General features: G+C 35.7%; 1 protein-coding gene across 1 annotated transcript in view; it reads left to right on the top strand.

Annotated features, from left to right (window-relative positions):
- Positions 1–25,733, top strand: part of Tsp (Thrombospondin) — a 103,622-nt gene that overhangs the window by 19,689 nt on the left and 58,200 nt on the right. The window contains exons 2-3 of the mRNA XM_072537437.1: positions 16,037–16,207; positions 20,836–21,056. Of these exons, the coding sequence (XP_072393538.1) occupies positions 16,037–16,207; positions 20,836–21,056 (392 nt within the window). The remainder of the gene's footprint in view (positions 1–16,036; positions 16,208–20,835; positions 21,057–25,733) is intronic.

The following is a 25,733-nucleotide window of genomic DNA, read 5'->3' as shown; positions in this document are numbered from 1 at the left end:
TTCCGATAAGAAAAAAAAATTTAGAAAAACTTTAAAAATTTCGTCATTTTTCTCACTCTCACTGATGTCATCACATTCATCATCTTCGTCACTTTCACTTTCAATAATATCACATTCATTATCTGCTTCATTTTCAATCACTACTTCTCGAATTGATTCTGGCATCTGAGGTCCACTAAAAAATTTGAATTTATATGTTTCATCTTCAAACTCCCAACCATGTTCTTCAACAATCAATTCTGTTGGTACTTTTTCATGAGCATTTGTCCAAATATTTGAAATATAATGGGCTCGCAGTAGATGTTGGTGTAATTCATCTTGACATGGTGGTAAGCTTCAAGCATCGAAATTTTTTAGTTTTTTTTTTAAAGGCTCGTTCATATCATGCAACTTATACTGCCATTTAAATAGTGAAAATCTGACATCGTTTACTTTTCTTTTTGGAATTGTTCTCGTCAGTCCTGTTCCATATAAGTGACATATGAAAGTTTCCAAGGTTTCAAAAACTTCATTACAATCGAAGTCAGTTTCACCAAGTTGGATAAAAGCATCTTGATACTTATTACATTTAGCGCATGCGTCTAGAATTACTGATCTAAATGGAACGCGCATCATTATTATTTTAATATTTTAAAATAATATTGATGCAAAATTAATGTCCAAACAGAATTTGTAAAATTATAATTAACTAATGAAAAAAAAAAAAATTCAATCAATTTGAAAGTTAAAAAAAATATTGAAAATATCTAAGTACAAAGTAAATTTCAAAACTTAAAAAATTGATAATTCCACTATTAAATTGATTTTTATTAATAATTATTTGTAAAATGTTAAAGGAATTCTACAAATTGAATTTTACCTATTGATAAATAGAAATAATATATTTTGTATTTGATTATTAATGTAATAATACATAAAATTTTTCTTATATCTGAACAACCATTATTTATGATATAAATTTAAAAACCTTTTTATTGTAATAAAAAATAAGTAAAATTACTATTTGTTATACCAAACATATTTAATAGTTAACATTATAAAATTACTTTAATTTAATAAAATATCAAATATCAAACATTTATTCAATTAAAAATTAATTCGTAAAATATTTATATTTAAGAAAAAAATGAGATTTGTAAAGTAAATCTAAATAAATAGTTTGAAAAAAAAAACATTATCATAATATCATTTTAAAACTACAAAATATTCTATAAAAGATTCAGACCATGACGTAGAGTTTTATCAAATGTTTTAGAAAAGGTTTTCTATTTTTTTTTCTTATCGGAAAAATCGTTTGAAAATTTTTGGAAAAAAATCATGGTATAACTTACAGAAAATCGAAAGGATTCTATAAATTAGATTTTACCTCAAAAAATTACGAAAGTTTTCATTTACGGAAATTTTTTTGGAAAATTTTGAGGAAAACTCTACTTGACGCTTCTCAGAATAGTAACAGAAGTGAGCATACAAATTTTCAAATCAATCGGTATAAAAATATCATAATAAAATCAGTTTGAAAATTGTTACCGAGACCTAAAATGCGCAGGCAAGTGGTACATTTGATCCCGTTTTATGGCTCTCTGTACCAACCCAGCTGTCCGCCCTTTTGGATTTAGAGTTTTTAGGGGCTAAATAATGAGCCATGAAAATGGCGGACATATTACTTATCGTTAATTTTTCCCCAAAAAATTGCAATTTCACCCCTGTCCGCCACCCCTTATGTATCCACTCTCGCGTCCGCCCTTTGGGATTTCGTCTGGTTATACCAAGATCTTACTCTGGGCAATTTTCAATATTAACGATCGTTAATTTTTCTGAAAAAAATTACAACTTCATCCCTGTATAGCCACCCCCTGTACCACGAGGGGCGTCCGCCTGTAAGGCAGTCTTAACCCAGTTACAATGAATATATTCCAATAGAGAAATATCATATTACTGATCAGTTCAAAATTTCGGCTCTATCTCTTGGACTATAAGGAAGCGATAAGTGGTTTGACAGCATAATAACTGCTTGTGTAGTCTAGTTTTCACAGTGATTCTAGGCAACCTATTTGGGTGGTTTTGACTTGTTCTTGAATGAATTCAGAATCCAGCAGCCCGCTGAAGTATTGGATTTTTATAATATAATTATTTGACAACCTTTTGTTGGCCAACCACCTAGAGCGGAGTTGAGCCGAAATACATTGATTTCGTATGTTCCGTTTTAAATTCGTTCAATCTGTATATATATATATATATATATATATATATATATATATATATATATACAATATATACAATAATTTGAACGTATTTATATATATATATATATATATATATATATATATATATATATACAATATACAGTCCATTAGTAGGGTGCTAAAGACTCCCTGGTCCTTTATCCGGCCTTGAAAGAGGCAACAGTACTGTTAAATTACTCGGTTTAACCATCAGCACTGCTGGTGGAGTTATGCAGAAAGTTATGCAAAAATTAAAGCAAACATGTTAGTCTCAGCTAAAGAAGCTCTGAGTGCAAGAAAAATAAATAAAAGCAGGCCTCTCCCAGAGCGAAAAACTCCGTGGTTCTGTACAGAGGTGAAAGAAAAAAATTTACCTGAAGTACATGTTAAATGTCAATGGAAACCGATAAGAAGACGAAAAAAAAAACCCAGAACAAGATGGTTAGATTACATGGAAGACGACCTGAAAACTATAAATGTAAGACAATGGAGGAAGAGGTATGAGATATTCAGGGTGTAAATGAGTGGACACCAAATAGAAAAAAAAAAAGAAACAATCACAGTGGAATGGCGGACACAAAAATCGTTAATAAAATAATAACAATAAATAAAATAATAAATAAAATAACAAGGAACATTACCAAGTTGTAGAAGAAGTATCAGCCTACCCCTCAAGAGATGGAGTGACAATCTTACATTGAAGTTTCTTAAATGCGTTACCACCCCGTTTAGGGTTCTAAATACATTAATTTACGACTAAACTATATCCTTTTTGAAATCCAAATCAAAGTTTTTATCCTGGAAAAACATGTTTCATTGCAGATATTTCAAGTGTGCTGTTTTAATTGGACTACCCTGTACAAACCGCTTATCTTCGAGAGCCGCAAGAACTTATCCATGAGAAATCGCAGTGAAGGGACCATTTATTGTTTTTGCCAATTCTATGAATTGACACTACACAGTGAAAGCTAAGCGTATCAGACTATTAACTGTAAGTCTCTTAACGGCTTAAGGAGCTCTGCTGGAAGTGACTATCCATTCTCTAGCTTCTCGTAAGCCAAGAATGGACTCATCATCAATTAGCCTATATGTGTCCTCTGCTGAACGTAGGCCTCCCGTAAAATTGTCCACCTATTTCTATCTTGAGCTTCTTGCATCCAGTTTGTGGTGATGCGCTTGATATCATCCGTCCATCTAGTCGGTGGTCATCCTCTGCTTCGATATGCCTCTTGCCTTGGTCGCCATTCCAGAATCTTTCTGGTCCATCTATCATCCGTTAATCTGGCAACATGTCCGGCCCAAGCCCATTTAGCCATGGCTATTTTTTCAACTGCATCCCCTGTTTTTCTTCTTATTTCTAGGTTTGGTACTTTATCTCTGATGGTAATACCTAATATTGATCTTTCCATAGCGCGTTGTGTAACTCTTATTTTATCTTATTGCTCTTGTTGTCAGACTCAGTGTTTCTGCACCATATGTAAGAACCGGTAAAACGCACTGGTTAAAAACCTTTCTTTTTAAAAGAACAGAAAGAATGGACTACTATCAAGTAAAAAAGCAAGCACGAAAGTGGAACAATGCAGCCTTAGTTATCTGGAAATTATGGAACTTAAAAAGTTTGGAAAGATTCATAAGGCCAAACGATCCCTTTATTTACAATCTACAACCGATTTTCTACAGAATGCAACACAAAAATCATTGATCTTTATAATTAGAACAATAAATAATATATTATTAGACTACATCTATTTGTTAATATTTCGTTTCAAGTGATTCCTAGGTACTTTTTGTCAGAGTCAGTATTTCTGCATCATATGTAAGAACCGGTAAAACGCACTGGTTAAAAACCTTTCTTTTTAAAAGAAAAGAAAGAATGGACTACTATCAAGTAAAAAAGCAAGCACGAAAGTGGAACAATGCAGCCTTAATTATCTGGAAATTATGGAACTTAAAAGGTTTGGAAAGATTCATAAGGCCAAACGATCCCTTTATTTACAATCTACAACCGATTTTCTACAAAATGCAACACAAAAATCCTTGATCTTTATAATTAGAACAATAAATAATATATTATTAGACTACATCTATTTGTTAATATTTCGTTTCAAGTGATTCCTAGGTACTTTACTTGTATTATTATAATATATATATTTTTTAATTCTGCACTTAATTGTATTTTAAGTAATGTAGCACAATCTTATTTTGAATAAATTTAATATGGCCAAAAAGACAATTTTGTTTTGGAATTCGGGAGGCCCTCTACATTTGTTGTCCCGATGACCTTCACTAATGGATAAGCGCTGGTTTAAATTCACCTAATTCTATAACGGATCGGTGCAAATATTTTACGCCCAAGTTTCAACAGGAATACACTAATTTAAAATGAAATTTGATTATCAAATATGGTCGGTGAAAACTATATTTATCAGTTTGCATTATGCAATAATTTAATGGTATTCCATTCTCAGTGATGATGTAGTAAAATTAACTCTCCTTCATTTTTTATAACACTTGAAATAGCCCATTAAAAATGATCTAAATATGGCACATAATACCTATCACTCAAATAAATTGTTACTAAAGTATAGTTTCGATTTCTTAATTAAAGCCGTAACTGTTCATGACAAATGGATCTCTATAAACAGTATAATACACATTAGTAATATCTTCAGTATTTCTCTCTGCTATACACATCTAAATAATAATTTTGCAGAACATTATTGATTTATTTTTTAAAACTACTATTCTTCTTTATGACGTGACTTGTCGCCAAGGTAACCAATCACGACAAAGATTGTTACTTTGGCCGGCCAATCACAGCGCTCGTTATTAACTTCGCTGTCATTGGCCTCTCGGCGGAAGTGTGCTGAATTTTCTCAAACACGATGTGTATAAAAGAACAGCATGTCGCCAAGGTAACCAATCACGACAAAGATTGTTACTTTGGCCGGCCAATCACAGCGCTCGTTATTAACTTCGCTGTCATTGGCCTCTCGGCGGAAGTGTGCTGAATTTTCTCAAACACGATGTGTATAAAAGAACAGCACATCTTCCGATCGGGGTCCAGTCGCACATACTCTACTAGCCCCGTTAGACCTTGTTGGTTCGGTGCGCTACCAAGCTACCTTTGAGTTTTATTTATTACCGCTATCCTGTTATCGTCGAAGACGTCCTGAATTGAAGAAATACTTAATAATGGTTATTCAATTTAGAAGTTAAATCATCGAGAATACGAGAACCGGCGTGTCGACTGCAAAACGCTTCCTGACAGTAGAACACGACTTACTGAGATAGAAAAGACATTGGTCTTAGAACTACCTCACATCGTGTCGAACTGACCACAGCGTTAATTGGGCCTGTCACGGTAAAGAGCGAATAAAAGCCCCGACGGGGACTTGTAATTGCTTTTCCGATCAGGTTGAGCTGCAATAACGTTTCGTCTCCGAAACCTTACGCAAATAGTAACTATATCAAATACTGTTAGCGAAAAGGTAGCTATACGAAGCGACTGGCAGCAGGAAGGGTCGACACGACCGGCATTCTCATACCTCTCTCGAGGAGAGGGAACACGGCTCCACGACGTGAGAAGGCCGACATCTCTGTGGAATTGAGGTATACACCACGCATCAGAATTCTAACAAATATATAATTCATGTAAGAACATTTTATCTGTAAGAAAGCTCGAACGGTTAGAGAATTCTGATTGCCGGTGTCCCCTCACCTACCACAGAGGTTCGGCGGATCTTCTTGCCCGTAACGGCCGATATCCTAAATAACTCCTTAAATACGAAGATGGACTCTCGAAACTTGAGATCCTCTTCAAGAGCGGCGGTCGTAGATCGTCCAGAAACTCCTGAAAACCAGGAGGACGCTACGGCCGTACGACATGGCGCCCAACACATAGAAGATACCCACACCCCAGACCTGGCTACAGTATTGTCCACGCTGATACAAGCAGTCACAGCTTTAACACTGGTACAACCCAAATCTGAAGCCCAGGAGAAAAAGATCGAGATCCCACAACCAAAATGGACCCCTGCACCACCTCAATACTCCGGCGATGATACCGAAAATCCACAACAATTCGTAGATCACATAATAGACCACATGAGCAATATGAACATCGATACCAAACACTGGATAGCCTACATCCTAGAAAAATCACTAATAGGAGAGGCAGCTCAATGGGCACAGAGCCAATTCACGACTGGTCTAAACTACGAATCATTTTTAAACAGGCTGATCGATCACTTCGACAACACAACGAAGAGATCATCACTAATGTCCAAGTTATACGGACATTACCAAAAATATCAGCCAATAGCCGAATTTATTTCAACCAAGATGGCTCTTTTTCGACGATTATTACCACATATCGACGAAGAAGAACGGTGCAGGGCCATTGCCAACCTAATTCGCCCAGAAATCAGGAAAAGTCTTCGCAACAACATGCCGAGAACTGAAGAAGACCTGAGGCGAATCTGCGAAGAATTGGAAGCAGACGAGAACATTTCACGACGTGCAAATCGACAACCCGACCCGCCAAAAGCCGCAAAACAATCAAACCAGAATCAAGCCAGGGGACAATTTTCACAGAGGCAACCGAGAACTTCTGAGACTATAGATGATTGGAGAAATAGAAATCCAACTCAGAAACCAACGCCGAAACCCCGACAACAACCTAACAACCAGGGAAACGACGAGAGGGGCACCCACTAAGCCTCTCTCCAGATGCGGTGCCCCAACTTAATCCAATCAACGCCATGAAAGTTTCAAATCTGCCACGAATCGATGTGAACATCAATTCAAAGAAAGCCCAGGTCCTCATCGATACCGGTGCATCGATGAATTATATCAATCCTGACTTGGTTCAAGCGGCAGATATTCATAAAAGGCGGAGAATGGTCCAGTTGGCTTGCAAACACACTACTACACATAGTCAGGGTACAGTCGAAGTCACGATCGATTTTGGAAGTTTCCAGTCCACAACGAGATGTGCCATTGTAAAAGATCTGAACCAAGATCTAATTCTGGGTATGCCATGGCTCCAAAAAGAAGAGGTACTAATAGACATTAACCGAAAATGTCTACACGTGGGAAAAGAATCACGAAAAGTCCTCTACTGGAAGTCGCATTCAGCCAAACAATGCAACTCAAAGACTCAACTCCAAGACGACCAAGCTCCACAATTTGCAGTCCCAACCGTAAGGGAACTCCTGCAGGAGTACGAAGACGTCTTCGACGATAAACTTAAACAACCCACTACCCGAGACACGGTGATGGAAATCAAGCTAACAGACACACGGCCGATCAATACGAAGCCATTTAAATGTTCTCCAGCTAAGAAGAAAATAATGTTCGATGAAGTCCAGGAGATGCTTGCAGCAGGTGTCATCCGACCAAGTCGATCACCCTATAACAGCCCAGTGGTGATCGTCAAGAAGAAGGATGGCACGCCTCGATTTTGTGTTGATTATCGTAAAATCAACAAGATAACAATCGACGAGGTCTCCGCCCTACCGCCAATCCACGATGCAATTAAAGAGCTAGGAACGGCGAGAATATTTTCGACATTAGATTTGAAGAGTGGGTTTTGGCAAATACCACTACACAAAGATTCGATTCCGCTGACAGCATTCAGTCTACCCGACGGATCGTCTTATGAGTTCGTAGTTATGCCATTCGGACTCAAAAATGGACCTGCAGCCTTCCAAAAATTGGTTACATCAGTTTTCGCTGGTTTCATAGACGAATTTGTAAAAGTCTATATGGATGATATAATCATTTATTCCAACTCCTGGGAAGATCATCAGAAGCATCTCCACCTCGTCCTAGAGCGACTCAGAACACATGGACTCTGGGTTTCGTTGAAGAAATGTCGGTTTGCTACCAACACGTTAGAGTATTTGGGCCACAAAGTAACCGACACAGATACTCAACCCTTGGAAAAACATTGTGAGAAAATCCAAGGTTTTCAGCGACCCAAATCTGTCAAACAACTGAGAAGTTTTATTGGGACAGCAAATTGGCTCCGAGATTTTGTTCCAAACTTCGCAGTCATTATCACTCCTTTGACTGACTTAACATCGAAAAAGAAATATTTCAAATGGACGCCAGAAGCCGAGACAGCTTTCAACACATTAAAAACAGCCCTATCTGGAGATCTTCACCTAGAGCGACCTGACATGAACCAGCCATTTAGCCTGCAGACTGATGCCTCCGAATATGGTATGGGGGCTGTCCTATTTCAAGGCTCGACCGAAGAACGGAAGATAATTGCTTACGCTTCCACTAAACTTCGACCAGCCGAAAGAAAATATCATATAAATGAAAAAGAGTGCTTAGCAGTTATATGGGCACTTAAGAAATTTCGTCACTTCCTCCAGGAGAAAAAATTCACTCTTCTCACCGACAGTACAGCGTTGCTATGGTTAGACAAATACCAAGCCGACAAAGCCAAACTGTCAAGATGGTCACTGCTATTACAGGAATTTAATTTCGAGGTGGTTCATATACCAGGGAAAGAAAACCAACTTCCTGATCACCTCTCACGAAATCCAGCAGAAAATGACCAAACCACAGAAGAAGACATAGACAGTCAAATTGACCGAATCTCCTGGCCAATACAGTCTCCGCCTGAAGCCGAACCAGAGGACTTCCCATTACTCTGCCTTTTAGATGACGAAGAAGAAGGGGCAGAATCACCCCGGCCAGGAGGAGACCACAAGGGCCATTAAAGAAGTATATTACTGGCCAACAATCGCAAAAGATGTGACAAAATATGTCAGGTCATGCCTGATATGTGCCACGACGAAGGCCGCAGCCAGACAGCCAAAAGCACCCATTATTCCTAGAGAGCCTGTAAATCCTTGGGAAAGGATATCTTTCGACATTCTTGGGCCGTATCCAGCCGCAAGAGGCACCAAAAATAGATATGTTCTTCTAGCTACTGACTGCCTCAGTAATTGGATCGAGTACAGATGTTCGACAGCCGCAAAAAGCCGGGACATCATCCGTTTCCTACAAGAAGAAATATGTAACAGATGGGGCAGGCCATCCACTATCATTACGGATAATGGTATTCAATTCAGGACAGATGCTTGGGAACGTTTTCTCCGAAAACATAATATCCAAGGCGAACGAAGTCCAATCTACCACCAGCGGGCCAACCCGGTAGAGAGACGAGTCCAGGAATTGAAGAAAGGTCTTCGTGCACGAGTTTCATCCCCTGAGGACCCCAGATGGGAATCCTACCTGGCTGATGTTATTTTCAGCCTTCGTACCCGCCAAAATGAAGCCACAGGCCAGACTCCGGCGGAACTTTTACTGGGCTACAGACCGAGAAGATCTCAGGAAACTGAGCACCAGGTGAGACGAGAAGAGACACGCCAACAGAGGGTCGAACGAGCCGTTCAACGAGCCACCATATACGCCAGGAATCTTTTCCCAGAGAACGAAGATGTCCGCCAACCCAGAACCTACTTACAAGGCGAACAAGTCTTGGTAAGGAACCATACCAGAGGGAACTTCGGCCCCACCTGGACGGGCCCCCACACCATCCTCAGAGTGGCAGGAGACCATACGTACGAAGTACGTAGAGATCAAGATGTCGACAGAGTCATCCACGTAGACGACATCAGGCCAGCTCCACCACCACGGGATGCCCCCGTATAAGCCCCACGTAAGTGTTTAAACAGACTAATAATTCTCTTTTTTCCCATATAAAAACATTTTTTACAAACTTTTCTAAGTGTAAATCTTTAAAACTTTTCGTCATATTTACAAACTTTGCCAAGTGAATTTGATATTTTAACCGCGAATTTTACAAGTGTTTAAACACCACACATTGACATTTTAGATTTTTCTACATTTTTATACCCTCAAAAGACAATTTAATATTGAAAATTTTCTCTTTTATTTTTAAATTTTTACAACTATATTGGAAGATTGCAGAAATCAATTTTACCTAATTTGATTTACAAGTAATATATTTTCAGTTCAAAAGTTTTAGTCTGTCTGGCAACTTCCCAATAGAAGTGTAAAAACTTAGAATAATTTCGAAGCTGATGTAGATTTAGCTGAGAATTATTGTACTTTGACGTTTAATTTTTTTTAATAAATTATCTTAAAACATTTTCCTTGCAGGAATATCTCGCATAACATGTATTTTCGAGTGAAATTATATATTTTATATTATCGTTACAGCTCTATAAGTGTCACAATCATTTCAAGTTTTATAAATATTTCATGCCTTAAAATATTGTACAAGGCGCATTTCAACTTGGATAGACACTCTGCGGTAACCAATTAAATATGTTTCACGAATTTATGCACTTGGGGAGATACCGAGTCGATATTCCACTTAACAATTTTCACACTGTGTATTAATTGTAACCTTATCACAATCTCTTTGTTTTATATATACCTTTTTGACTTATAACTTGAGCATTTAATGTCTTAATTATGACTATTTTTATTTTAATAAATGGCCTAGCTATAAGAATTTTCCTTTGCTACAATTATATATTGAAATTATATTGTACCAATGTTTTCGTTTCTTTTACATATGTTTATTAATTGTGAATTTCATATGTTTACTGAAAATTTTTTGTATTTTTGTAAAATTTTCCTAATTTTTTTCAATAAAAAACACCCTACCAACAGGTCTTCGGAGGGGAGGGAGTGTCGCCAAGGTAACCAATCACGACAAAGATTGTTACTTTGGCCGGCCAATCACAGCGCTCGTTATTAACTTCGCTGTCATTGGCCTCTCGGCGGAAGTGTGCTGAATTTTCTCAAACACGATGTGTATAAAAGAACAGCACATCTTCCGATCGGGGTCCAGTCGCACATACTCTACTAGCCCCGTTAGACCTTGTTGGTTCGGTGCGCTACCAAGCTACCTTTGAGTTTTATTTATTACCGCTATCCTGTTATCGTCGAAGACGTCCTGAAGTAAAGAAATACTTAATAATGGTTATTCAATTTAGAAGTTAAATCATCGAGAATACGAGAACCGGCGTGTCGACTGCAAAACGCTTCCTGACAGTAGAACACGACTTACTGAGATAGAAAAGACATTGGTCTTAGAACTACCTCACATCGTGTCGAACTGACCACAGCGTTATTTGGGCCTGTCACGGTAAAGAGCGAATAAAAGCCCCGACGGGAACTTGTAATTGCTTTTCCGATCAGGTTGAGCTGCAATAACGTTTCGTCTCCGAAACGTTACGCAAATAGTAACTATATCAAATACTGTTAGCGAAAAGGTAGCTATACGAAGCGACTGGCAGCAGGAAGGGTCGACACGACCGGCATTCTCGTACCTCTCTCGAGGAGAGGGAACACGGCTCCACGACGTGAGAAGGCCGACATCTCTGTGGAACTTGAGGTATACACCACGCATCAGAATTCTAACATATATATAATTCATGTAAGAACATTTTATCTGTAAGAAAGCTCGAACGGTTAGAGAATTCTGATTGCCGGTGTCCCCTCACCTACCACAGAGGTTCGGCGGATCTTCTTGCCCGTAACGGCCGATATCCTAATAAACTCCTTAAATACGAAGATGGACTCTCGAAACTTGAGATCCTCTTCAAGAGCGGCGGTCGTAGATCATCCAGAAACTCCTGAAAACCAGGAGGACGCTACGGCCGTACGACAGACTATCATATCAAGGGTATAGTATCAAAAATAGCTGCGTCCACAATTTCTAGAAATTGACTTTTTTATGGCAACATTTTCATTTCGGGACTGCCTATTAGCTAAAGAAATAGTTTGGGATTAAGTTTAGCTCCTTAGTCCAGAGTTGTTTTGATTAAAAAATTTGGTTTGAAACAAACTTATATTCCAAAAAGGATACCAAATGGGAGAAAAAACTTAAAATAATCTGCTATGCAGACGTCGTAATACTACTCTCTCAACGTGAAGATGATCTACCTACAACGTATGCTACACCAATTTAATATTACCGCCAGAAAATTTAACATGTTAATTTCCCCAAAAAAGACAAAATGGTTATAACAGCAAATTTACTACAATGTAAATTACAGCTGGAAGATCAGATAATAGAACAAGTGATAGAGTTTAATATCTAGGCATTACATTATCTCGCTACGGAGCGCTCGAAACAGGAGTGGAAAATCAAGTGAATAAACAGTTGCAGGTTGTGTAAATGAAAGAATATGGAAAAATAAAAATATCGGGAAAGAAATAAAAGGCAGAATTTACAAAACAGTCATCAAACCAATAGTTTATGAGTAGGGCGGTTTATTTCCTTCATTGTCGTGGATTCCCATGCAGCTTCTTTTATGGATTGGTTAAGGTAGTTTGTGGCATTGTCAAATTTTAGGTTTGTTTTTAGTGAGATATTTAATTCTAATTTATTTGATAAGTTGTTTGGTAAACCCATCGTGACACCAAAATCTACCAGATCTGGTATTTTATTTCTGTCGGTGGGCGAGTACGTAGGTTCACAAGTGGATATGATTTTAAGATTTTTGTGTTGCATACACATCTACAGTTGTCTTCCTTTTCGAGAAATAAGTCTAGATCCCCAGTGTGTAAGTTTAGCGTAGTAGTCTTCGCCTACCAAGAACCTATTTTCAAGAGATCTGAAGAACTGTGTGAATTGTTGTTTGTTTATATTATGTCGTGGTGAGCAGTAGATGGCTGTAATTGTTAATGGCCCATCCCAATCTTCAATGAATATACAGGTAACTTCTGTATCTGGATCTGTAGAGTAGGGAGGGCGAGTTAGGTTTCACAGCACTTAGGCCACAATTGACCCATTGTGCATCCTCCCAGGGAGCTGTCACCCTTAGCTCATTGTCCATCCTGCCATTTCTAGGAAGGTGGACAAGTCACCAGGAGACATCTCTCTTATGTGGGCAGGTGTGGGCCAGGACTCGTCGAACACGTACTCTCGTATTAACGATAACTCTGGGCATTCACATAGGACATGCTCTACAGTTTCGTCTTCTCGTTCACACTTCCTACATAGAGGTGTATCTGCTAGTCCCAGTGTGTGGAGATGTTTGTTTGCTTAGTTGACAATGACCAGTTAAAAAACCAACTGCCAAACGTAGGTTTTTCCTGGTCATTCCCAAGTACTTCTTTGATGTTGACTCTTCAAGGTTACTTAGTGTTACCCTGGCAAGTTTACATCCTCTCCCTTCTTCCCATCTTTTAACGGTTTGCGTATGAGAGTGACATTTGACAATTTTCGCGATTGTTGTAGTTGACCAACCAAAAAGATCCCCAGGTCCTGAGTCTTAGGCCTGCCGCCTTCCTAGATAATTGGTCAGCAATGCGGTTGCCTTTATTCCTATTATGTCCTTTAACCCACCTCAGGATGATGGTATTACCATCCGAAGATTGAGTTAGTGACTCGTGACACTCCATTACTAAACCTGATGTGACACGTGGTCTATTCAAGGTTAGTAGCGCTTGTCTGCTATCTGTGTTCTTTTAGCCCTTTTATGCCCTTTTAGCTCTATCATTTAAGTGTGAGTTCCATGTTAACTTCTTGTCAAGGGTAATACCAAGGTACTTCACCCCATCAGAAAAATTTAGACTGTAGTTTAGAATTCTTGGGGGTATTAAGCCCGTGATTCTTCTTTTCCTGGTAAAGAGGACCATCTCTGTTTTCTTAGGATTTATATATAGTGAGTGTTCCTTGCACCATGTTTCTATTAGTCGGAGAGCAACTTGTGATCTCTCACATAGTGTGTTTTTAAACTTACCGCTTTGCAGGACAGCAATATCGTCTGCATAGGCTATTGTGTAGAAACCGTTGCTGCTGAGTTGGTCAACCAGGGTATCTAGAACTATGTTCCAGATTAGTGGTGATAGCACCCCTCCCTGTGGACACCCCCTCGTAACCATGCCTCTAACAGAAACGTCTTCTACATTGATGCTTATTGCTCTATTAGAGAGCATACTGAATATCCATTCGCTTATGGCCAGTTGAACATTCCTGACGTTGAGCTGTTGGGTGATAGTTGGGAATGTGGTTTTATTAAACGCTCCCTCAATGTCTATGAATATACCTAGGGTGAATTCTTTATTATCCAGCGATCTTTCAATTCTTCCCACTACATGATGCAGTGCAGAATCGGTAGATCTTCCCAAAGTATACGCATGTTGATTTGGATGAAGTGGGTTATGGACCAGAACTTTATCCCTTATGTACCTCTCGCATAGCCTTTCCATCGTTTTTAACAGAAAGGATGTTAGGCTAATTGGTCGGAAAGCCTTTGGTAGGGTGTAGTCCATCCTACCTGGTTTTGGTATGAAGACCACACGTACCTCTCTCCACTTCCTAGGAATATATCTCAGAATCAAAGAGGCTCTGAATATTTCCACGAGGTGCGGCAGAAGGATATCCACTCCCCACCGTAGTAGGGCTGGATATATGCCGTCAGGCCCTGATGATTTGAAAGGGGTGAAGCACAATATGGTCCATTTTACCTTTTCCTCATTAATCATTGTTCTGGCGAGATGCCAGTCGTTTGTTGAGGGTATGATTGCTTCTTCCATCCGGTTTGGTGCTGTTGAGACACTAGAATCGGGAAAGTGTGTTTTCATCAGGACCTCAGCACTTTCACGAAGGTTGGAAGTTTTGTTCCCATCTTCCTTCGTTAGTATGCCGACATGCCGATGTGGGTTCTTTGAGAGCGCTTTTTGTAACCTGGAAGCCTGCGGGAAATCTTCGACTTCCTCACAGAAGGTTCTCCAAGCAGCTCTTTGTCTTTGTCTGCAGACTTTTTTAAACTCTCTGAGATTTGATTGATAAGAATCCCAATCCTCTTTGAGTTTGGTGCGTTTCGCTCTATTAAAAGCTGTTCTTGCTATCTTCCTAAGGTGTTCTAATTCAGTGCACCACCAAGAGTTGGTTCTGCGATTTTCCTGGACTTGTGACAGGTGACTTGCATAGTCTTTAATGGTTTTGCTATGCTCGTGATGCTGAATTGATTACTTGATTATGACTGAAGATCCGCCGTGAGCGACACCGCCTGGATGATTGGTGCTGTATATTACATAATTAGGAAATTTGAAATAAATGCAATTGGTAACGTGGGTTTCAGATATCAGTATTATGTCAATGCTATTGTTGAGTATGAAGGCTTTGACCTCTTGGGCATGTTGAGTTACCCCGTTAGCATTCCAAAGTGTCAGCTTGAAGCCAGAAGCAAAAGTGTATTATATTCAATTAATAACAATTGCGTTAAAAACAAAGGTTAACGAGATTAACTAAGATACTGGAGACACACGTTTGCTTTGTGTATAAATTTAATTATACAATCATACACTCTTTTATTAGCCAATAGGTTATTGATCTGTCTCTCTCTTTGTTTTAACTCTTAAAGACAATAAAATAGAAATCTTGACACTTGATATTGGTCTTGAGTCTTGGTATAAGAAAAAACTCTATTGAAATTGGGTATTAAATAGATCAACGATCACCAACATTATACATAACTCCGGAAAAAAATATATATATGTAGTCTACAGAAGGATAAATTAGAGCTATTAGAACTTATTTCGCGCTTAATTGTTATGTTAAACAATTCTGTAGGGTTTTTAAATATTCCCTTGCATCGATTTATTTAGAAATATTTTTATTATATTCGTATTAATTTATGTTACAGCATTGCACACCACATATTCAAAACAGTTTTAGCACTTGTGTATTATTATCATCTTGGTGTATAATGACAGATCAAAATTTCTTCTAAACAGCCAGTACACTTTTTGAATTTCTTGAAATAATTGTTATATTTTTAATAATATGAATCTTACGTTTGCAGGTAAAACCAAAGAATTAGAAGGAGTCATAAACGATGACAAATTTATTGTATCTTTGAGGCATATAAAACCCCGAAAACGGTCAAGAGGAATGATAGAAACTTTATTTGCAGTTGATTTTCCAGAAAACGATGATAGGTTTGCACTTCTGCTGGATAGAAAAGTAAAAAAAGGTAAGAATACATTTTTAAAAATACTTTACGTTAGTTTTATGATTTGACATTAGTAGATTGGGAACTCTAATGTTTACAAAAAACATGAAATTTGAGTACAATTGTAGTTTATTCTCAAAATATAAATTATTCAAGATGCATGGGAACAGACTCCAGATTGGACAGACTCTAGTGAAAGAAACAAGGCGAGGTCTATATCGGAAAACGGATAGCATATGAGCACAATTAATAACTAAATAGAGGTTTACTATTGTTAAAACCAATATTTTTAACATTAAGGTAAATTCAAGTTAGATCTATTTAAAAAAAAATTTCTATTACAAAGTAAGAGATATAAATAACAAAGGTAACTAATGGACTTTACATGTCAAATACAGAACAATTTAAGAATTTACCATGACGAATATAGACGCTAAAGAGATTCCCTAAATTTTTAAATTAGTTTTCTTAGTTTAAAAAAAGATGTGTATTTGTACTAGTTTTACGCGGACCTACAATGAATCAGCAAATTTATTTTGCGATCTGCGGAAGCAGTAATTGGAACACTAATAATTTCTTAATGAGGAGCGTTTACTAGTACACATGTTCCAAGAACTAAGATTATATAATCTTTTTATAATTACTACTAAAACTTCTTTTTATTTATTACATTCCTTGGCAACATAAACATACTCAGTCTATCAAAATATCAAAAAAGAAACAAAATAAAGTTTAAAAACAACAAAGTATGAAACAAATCAATGTGGTCATCTAAAAAATAAATAATTTATGGATGGATGCAACAACTCTTTGCGTATTTTGCACCAAAATATTGGGACCATTATTATAAATTTTGATTAGTTTAATATTTACACAAAACAAATATAAAATGGTATTGATTGTTTTGTTTTAACTGAAACCAGTTTAACAAAAACATGCTTAGATGTTTTTAAATTTGATGAATATAATGTCCATTATAGGGTAAAGTGGCCCAAGAGTACGAACGTAACACATTTTTCCATTTTAAAATAAATTGTAAGGTTTTAATTATCAAATAAGTAATGGCTGAAATATGTACTAGACGGAAAAATGTCAATTTTTTTACTGTAGAGTTGCACAAAATATAAAAAACTCAACAATATTCAAATAGTGCAGATGCGGGCTCTTGGGAAAACATTGTCTTAAGAGTACGCAGTAGGTTTCCTAAGAGTGCGGAAACCTTTTAAACGCACAACAGAGCAAGGAACGTTGAAATAAATGAAAAATGACTGATCTGTTACATATAAGTTTATTCATAATCAAGTTAAAGTAAAAATATAAAATTTAGAATCTTTAATTATTACAGAAACTACAACAGAACTGACCAACTGAATAATATGTGCACGCTTCATGCCACCAGGCTTTACATTGAAAGCACTAGATCTAGTCTTCATCTGGTGGTTCCACAAACTGTTCATTTCATGCAGGACAAAATATGTCTTTCTTAAATTTGATTCAATTCCAATTTATTTTCTTTATTCTCAATACTTATTTTAGCAGATTCCGTTCACTACAATGTTCTGATTTTCATTTTCACTGCTGTTGTCATCTATTTGCCTTTTAACAGCCTTCTTTTTGTTGGAATTCTTTTTTTTTTCTTTGATCTTCTCACTCTAATATCTCAAGAGTGTCGTTAAAGTGCGTACTGGTTAAAATTTCTGATTTTTGAGCTCTTCTTTTTTGAACTTCAGAACATTCTATTTTTGGTAGTGGCCCAATTTCGGAGTGATATCGTATAGAAGTTGATGGCTCAACGTTGTCAATAGAAAAGTTAGTTGATTTTGCCAGAACTTGGTTAACTTATTGTCTTATGGAGCACCTTTATTAATCATCATCGATGTTGAATCAGGAACATCTAATATTTGAACTTAATACATACTGATTAAAATTGGTGTGTTCAAAGATCAAATTTTCAATCTACCACTTCTAATTCACCATCGTTTTCTGTTTGAAGCAGAAAAATTCCGGTCGATTTAAAAGCGTTTACAACCTTTGCAATGTTAGCAACTTTATAATAAGCTTTTAAAAAGAAACCAGCTACGTCAGTCTGGTTAATACCTTTACCAGGAAGAGTGATCAGCCAGCTGTTACAAAATTGATTATAAGTCGACTTAAACGGCCCAAAAACCTTTTATTAACCAGTTGAAATCTGTGACTTGTGTGGGGTGGAATATTCACAAGATAAATATGATTTGAAATATGATTATCAAAAAGAAGCAGATGTTTCTTAATTAGATCTTACGGCTTGCTGAAAATGTTGAATCCACTGAAAGAACAAGTCTTCATTTATGAACCCTCAATATGAAACTAATTTTAAAGTTCCACTTGGAGCTTTTTTGTAGAGATCTTTGCGCATCTTTTTCCTAGAAAAAATTAATGCTGGTGCTACGTATTCTCCTTCTCTTCTTCAGTGCCTTATCCGGTCCGGATGTTGGCGATCATCAAGGCTATCATGGTTTTGTTGACTGCTCTGCGAAACAGCTCCGCTGAGGTCATCCCAAACCATTGTCGGATATTTTTCAACCACGAGATACACCGGCGTCTCGGTCCTCTTCTGCCAAATACTTTACCCTGCATAACGAGTTGAAGAATTCGATATTTTTCTTCGTTTCGCATCACGTGGCCGAGGTACTCAAGCTTACGTTGTTTAAATAAATTAAGCACTTCTTTTTCTTTTGTCATGCGCTGTAGGACCTCAACGTTGGTGACATGGTCCACATAAGATATAAGATTCGTATTCTCCACTAGCGTTAAAACAACAAACTGTGATTTACTGGACCACGTTCTGTACTTGCGGACTTTACAACACTTCTTTTTCTTTATTTGTGATAACTTTTGGCAGTTTATTGGGAACCGTACATATCCCAGTTTTGTCCATGTTTGAAATCCATGATTGGAAGGAAAATTAAACTTTTCATATAAGCATTTAATTACATAGAAGTTCCTAACTAACTTGTCACCTGCAGCTTTCTTAGTTTAATTGAAATGATGTTCAATAATATTCATGACAGCGCACTCAAATGCAAACTACTTAAGGCCGTTCTTGTCAATTCAAAAAAACATTATATTAAGTTGTCTTAGGTACTCTGCTAGCTGGATTTATATATCATTAGAAAAAACACATTTGAATCTACCTTAAGATGTAGGTATTGTGCCACATTTTAAGCTCTTGCGAATAGTGGCCTCAGTAATATTTAGTTCTCTAGATATAATTTGCCTTTTCGATTTTCCATTTTCAATATCAGTATTTCGTATTTGTTCCATCAGTTGCTTGGTAAAAATCAGCTTTCTCTAGGACGTTCTCTTCTGTGCGTATGTATTTTTTGAAAAAAAAAAGCTAACTGTTAACGCAGCAGAGTGATTTCTTTAGATTATAATATACACCTATTTTTCTTCTTAACAGTAGGTACATCGCCTTTTAATGTACTCTAATAGTACCTACACCGTTCCCAAGAGTACGTACTGCATACTCTTGGAAACTTTAAAATGCGTACTCTGGGGACAGCATACTAATTATATACTGGTACATAAAACCGTTTTTTTTTATTTGCAAAACAAAAACGTAGTAAAATAATGTAATATAAATAAAGGCAAACATAATCTTTAGAATAATCATATTTAACTGTAATATGTGCCTACTTACCACACAACATGTGCAAAGAGTTAAAATATACTTAACCTATACTGCACGCACGTTGTTACACAATCGCCTCCAAACAAAGATATAACTTGTCAATTTGCCAGCAGAAGATCTGAATTTCTACGGGTAAAAGTTGAAAACGTATAGAATAGATGTCACTACCACTTTTAAAATATGTTTTTTAATAAAAACATGTGTGCGCACTCTTGGGCGGGTGCGTACTCAGGCCATCTTACCCTACCCTACTGAGAGCAATTTCAATCAAAATGACGGTGTGATACTATTTATAAAAAATGACTTGTCTATGAGGTGGAAGTAGTAAATATTAACTATTGTAAATTCTTAAAACTGAAAATTAAACTAAATAACCTAATGATACTATAACTGTAATATACCGTTCGTCTGCCACATCAGAAAGTGCTTTTATTGTAGCCTTGGAAAATTTTCACATAAAAAGACAAAATCAATCACATATAATATTACTGTTGGCGATAATAATATTGACATACTTGAAGATAATGAAACCGCTAATAGTTATTTAAATTTATTGTATTAATATAATTTTCATTCATTAATAAACAAAATAACGAGACCAAATAAAGCAGAAGGTAGATGTATAGATCATATGTTTGTTAAATCCACTTCAAGAGTCTATTGAAGATATTTGTTCCCCTTTCATTATTACATCTCTAACTACCGATCACTTCTGTAGGGATTTGTATGTAGAATCTAGGGAGTTTTTGTAAAAAAAAAACGGAAGACGAAATAAAATATATTAGTATAATATAGTCCTCTAATTGGATTTAAATAGAAACTATATAATATTATTACCCCATCGGCGATATGACACTAAATTATTTAAAAAATTTTAATGCCATTTTCGTCAATAATATATATAGTTTTTAGCTTTTAAATAAATGTATGTATACTATATACAGCATCATCACGCTAACAAATTTATTTTTCGTAGTAACTGTTGAAACTGTGGAGAATGGCAAAAAAAGATCTCAACATTTTAAAGTAGATTCTTTAGATGAAGATAATAGTATCAAATCTCTAATCCTAGAAGTCAACCAAAATGAACCAGGAGCACATGCTACTTTATATTTAGATTGTACTTCGTATGGTATGGTAGCTCTTCCAAAGACGTTAAGGGAGATGCACAAAACACCTGATCGTAAATTAGAAGTGGTAAGTATATTTAATTGTTTAATATATGGAATTGAATATTATTGTAAATAATTATGACCCCTTTTTGGAAAACTACACTGGGACATCATAAACAGTTTAATGGTTTCTTATATGCAACTGCAGCAATGAGGTTTTTCTTTTTCTTTTTGTATTTAGGTATCTTGCCTGTTTTTTTCCAACGTTTTCTCTTCTTCGATTATAATTTCATTTGTTTCCTATATCCCTTCTTCCAATTCGTGACTTGCTTTGGGCCATTCTAATTATTTTGTTTTCTTCCATTTTATTAATGTGTTTCCTCCATTCTTACTTTCTATCTTCATCATACCAATTCATTTATAGTGTCTATTCTGCACGTGTGTTTTTAATTTCAATATTTCTTATGTTAGTGTAAATTTCTGGTCTTGTTTTTCGTGTTTTTTTCTATGTTAAGGTTTATTTTTCTTCCGTTGTTCTGCTTGCTTTTCTCTCTTGTTCTGCCACTTTATAATCGGTATTGTTGTTACTTAATTCCTAAGTATTTAAATTTCACTACTTGGTTCAGTCTATCGTGGAATTGAAACAAAATGATGTTTTTCCATTTAAATTAATCAGTGATAGGAAAATTAGGAAAATCGGTTTAAAACGTAAATTTAACTCTAACGTAGAAAATTTTTCAGTATGCGTTAAGATGCTATCTTCATTATCATTACTCCCTATAGAAGATACAACTGATGCATATTTACAAGTCTCAGGAATTTTCTCTGAATTTACATTTATTTTTTTGTAATTATTCTTCTTATGTTAGTTACAAAACAATGAATATGCATTTATTACATGATTAAATTGCAAAATAGTTAGGAAACATCAATAAACGGAATTATTATCTATCACATTTTAATTAATCTGAAGAGATAAATATCCATGATTGAAATTAGCAAAATTAAAATTAGTTACAAAGTAGAAATATTGATAAAAAATACAATAAAAATATTTTTTATTGTAAATTATTATTTTTGCTTTTATTTATTTTAATTTTTTATTTTTACTTTTAAACTATTTTACTGTTTTAAATTTGTTTTATATTATATTATTTATAGTTCATTGGAAAGTTATATTGAGATTACATTTTTGAGAGGACGCAATTTTACTTTTTTAATGTGTGGGGATGGTTTTTTTTTGAACCTATTCTCTATCCTTCTATTGTTGGATGTAGGTCTTCCCCAGTTCTCTCCATCTTTCCCTATCTTGAGCTGTTCTCTGCCATGTGGGACCTCCTTGTTTCCTGATGTCATCTTTCCACCTCATCTGTGGTCTGCCTCTTGATCTCTTTGCATTGTATTCCATTTCAGTTTTGCTGCTTGTTCTATCGCGTCCACTGTCTTTGTTCTGGTTCTGATCCACTGGTTACGTTTTCTATCTTTAAGTGATATACCCAACATTTGTCTCTCCATCGCTCTTTGTGCCTTTCTTATCCTATCCAAATTGGCCTGTGTAAATGTCCATGTCTGTGCTCCCTAGGTGAGCACCGGTATTATACAGGAGTTATATACCTTGCTTCGTAAGTATAGAGGGATTGTTTGATTTTTTTAGAACGTAAGAAAGTTTCCCGAACGCTGCCCATCCCATTTTAACTCGTCTCGATATTTCGGCTGTTTGATTTTCTCAATTAGCTCTAATTGATTGTCCTAGATAGATATACTCATTTAGGTGTTCTATTTTTTCTGTTTGTATTTTTATTGCCTCTTGGTCTTCCGTGTTTGTCATTACTTTTGTTTTGTTAAAGTTAATTTTTAGGCCTTTTTGCAGTGATTTTTCATGAAGTTGATTCAGCATTAATTCTAGTTCTTGTCCTTCCGAGGAGATCAGGAGTATGTCATCCGCATATCTAAGGTGATTTAGGTACTTTCCGTTAATACATATTCCTCTGTTTTCCCAATCTGTTGATTTTATTATATCTTCGAGGGTCAAGGTAAACAGTTTAGGTGAAATTATATCGCCTTGTCGGACTCCTCGTTTAACTTTTATATTATCCGGTATTAATTTGTCGTCCAGAATTATGGTCATGGTTGCGTTTTGGTAAATATCATGTATCAATTGTCGGTGTCTTGAATCTATGCTACTATTGACCAGAGCTTCTTCCACCGCCCAGTGTTCAATGCTGTCGAAAGCCTTTTCATAATCTACGAATGCTAAGTACACCTGAAGGTTGTATTCATTGGTTTTCTCAATTAAGATTTTAAGCGCAAAAACCGCTTAAAGTGGGGATGGTTAGTATAAGCTTGAGTTTAAGTTTGTGGGGTCTTTACCCTTGTCCCCCGGCCAACATCTTGGAAAAAGGAGGGAAAAAGGGAAACATTATTTGCGCTGTATCTTGTAAATTAGCAACCCTACAGAAATTTTTTTTAAACATTATTTGTAGAAAATTAAATTATATACAACTTCTATTACTTTTTATTGTAAAATTGAAAATAAAAATTCTTTTTTCTGGTAATTTTACAATATAATTACATTATATGAATATTATAGGGGATTTTTAAAAAATAATTTTCACAATAAATTTGTTTAATTTTATTAATTGCTCTGGGTTTTCAGCATTCCGAAGTTCACCTGGTTCTTGAATACTTATAAGAATATGATAAAAACCAACCAGTAGGCTTAGTTTTTTATTTTATATATTTCTATTCATATATTATTATTCTGTTAACATTTCTATGGCATTATTAGTTTATTATCGAACTTTTTCCCGACCACCTATGGGATAGAGTCTTGAGTCGCGTTTTTTTAAGTGGTATTCCTATCCACATTAGGTCTAATTCACTAGCAATTTCCAGGCGAGATAATATTAAGCATACTTATACAGTGAGGTCCTAAATTAACCGATAAATTCATTTTATACAATATTATGAATACAAATGGAAAATACTAATACAGGTCAACTTTTGTATATTAAAACACACTTTCCGAATAACATTATTCCAATGTATCTTGAACTCTCTAGGGGTAGTAGTTACCCCTGAAAAAATTTTAAATGAAAAGGGGTAGCGTGTGATACAGCGTTTAAAAGGGTTTTCAGTGCTGTATAAAGAAATGTAAATATTTCTCTTTTTTTATACAGGAATAGTCAAGAAAAAAATGATTTTATTTCATTCTTTCAAATAGCCATAGAGTCGAATATCTCTCACAATTGACTGGTCTATTGATTATTTTGTTTTTCCTATAGAATTAAAATATTAATATTAATTGGAGTAAATGATAAAACAAGAACACATTTTGAGGTATGCAGATTATTTAATGAAAAGTATCTTGACCGTTACATTTCCCAGTCTACAGTAAAGAGATAAAGTTCCGAGAATTTCTAACTGCCAAAGATCTTAACAAACCTGTCAGATCGAAACTGAATGATCAAAAGAAATTGTATGTATTGTTAACTGTTGAGAAAAATCCACATAAACTAACAAGAGAATTGGCTGAGTAAGTAGAATAGAGAAAAACTTCCGAGAATTTGGAACTGTCAAAAGATCTTCCCAAACCAGGCAGATCAAAATTAAATGATCAAAAGAAATTGGATGTATTGTTACCTGTTGAGAAAAACCTGTTTAGAAAACTACATAAACCAACAAGAGAATTGGCTGGTGATAATGATATAAGTAAAACTTCTGTATTGAGAATGTTGAAAAACAATAAATACCATCCGTATAAAATTCAACTACTGCAGGAACTAAATGGAGATAAGCCAGATCGTAGATTACAATCTTGAGAAGTAATGATTTTTCTTAAAAATATTTTTTATTTAGATGAGGCAATTTTTACCCTACATGAAACGGCCAACAACGAAAATTGTCGATATTAGAGTACGCAAAATCCGCACTGGATGAGGAAAGATCACACTCAGTATCCTGAGAAAGTGAACGTTTGCAAATACGCAAAACATTTGCGATAAAGTTATTAGGTAAATCAAAAATTGTTTGAAACCATATTTTGCAAACATCGATTTTCTCGCCTTCGCGTTTCACACAATATTCATATGCACATTCTCTTACCTTTTTTCTATTAGCTTTACTCACTTTTTGAGTTTTTTTACTTTTTTTGCTGATAAGACTAACAGTATAAGCGACTCGTTTGTTGTAACTATCCAGATTATAAAATTCAATGAATAGTAGTTGTTGAGTTTCTTCATCTACTTTTGTTAAACAACCTTTGCGACAATTCATAAGTTTTTCAGATTTACGCTGTCGGACAATTCTACCTTTTATAGTGGTATAAGAATTTCCTAAATTTTTGTTACATTTTCTTATTTTTCTAACTTCTCTAGTGTCTCCTTTAATAATTTTTCTCCCTCGTTTACGCTTTGCCGGAGACAATAAAGGTAAATGGAGTTCTCATTAACAACATTAGATATTCGGACGACGCTGATCTTAGCCGAAAACATTGAAGATCTTCATAGATTGGTGACCAGAATAGCAGAGTCTTGTCTAACAATGAATGTCAATAAGACAAAATTTATGAGAATATCGAAAACTCAAAGAAATAACGAAAATCTTTTAATAAACGGAACCAACGTCGAACAAGTGGACAAATATGTATACCTAGGAACAATGATTAACTCCATAAATGATTACAATCAGGAGATCAAAATAAGAATAGAAAAGGCTAGAGCAAATCTCAACAAAATGAGAAGAGTGCTATGTACCAGGGATT

The sequence above is a fragment of the Diabrotica undecimpunctata genome, chromosome 7 (genome assembly GCF_040954645.1).
Source record: "Diabrotica undecimpunctata isolate CICGRU chromosome 7, icDiaUnde3, whole genome shotgun sequence".
Taxonomy (NCBI): Eukaryota; Metazoa; Arthropoda; class Insecta; order Coleoptera; family Chrysomelidae; genus Diabrotica; species Diabrotica undecimpunctata.
The sequence above is the reverse complement of the archived record's forward strand: the minus strand, read 5'-3'. Positions and strand labels throughout refer to the sequence as shown.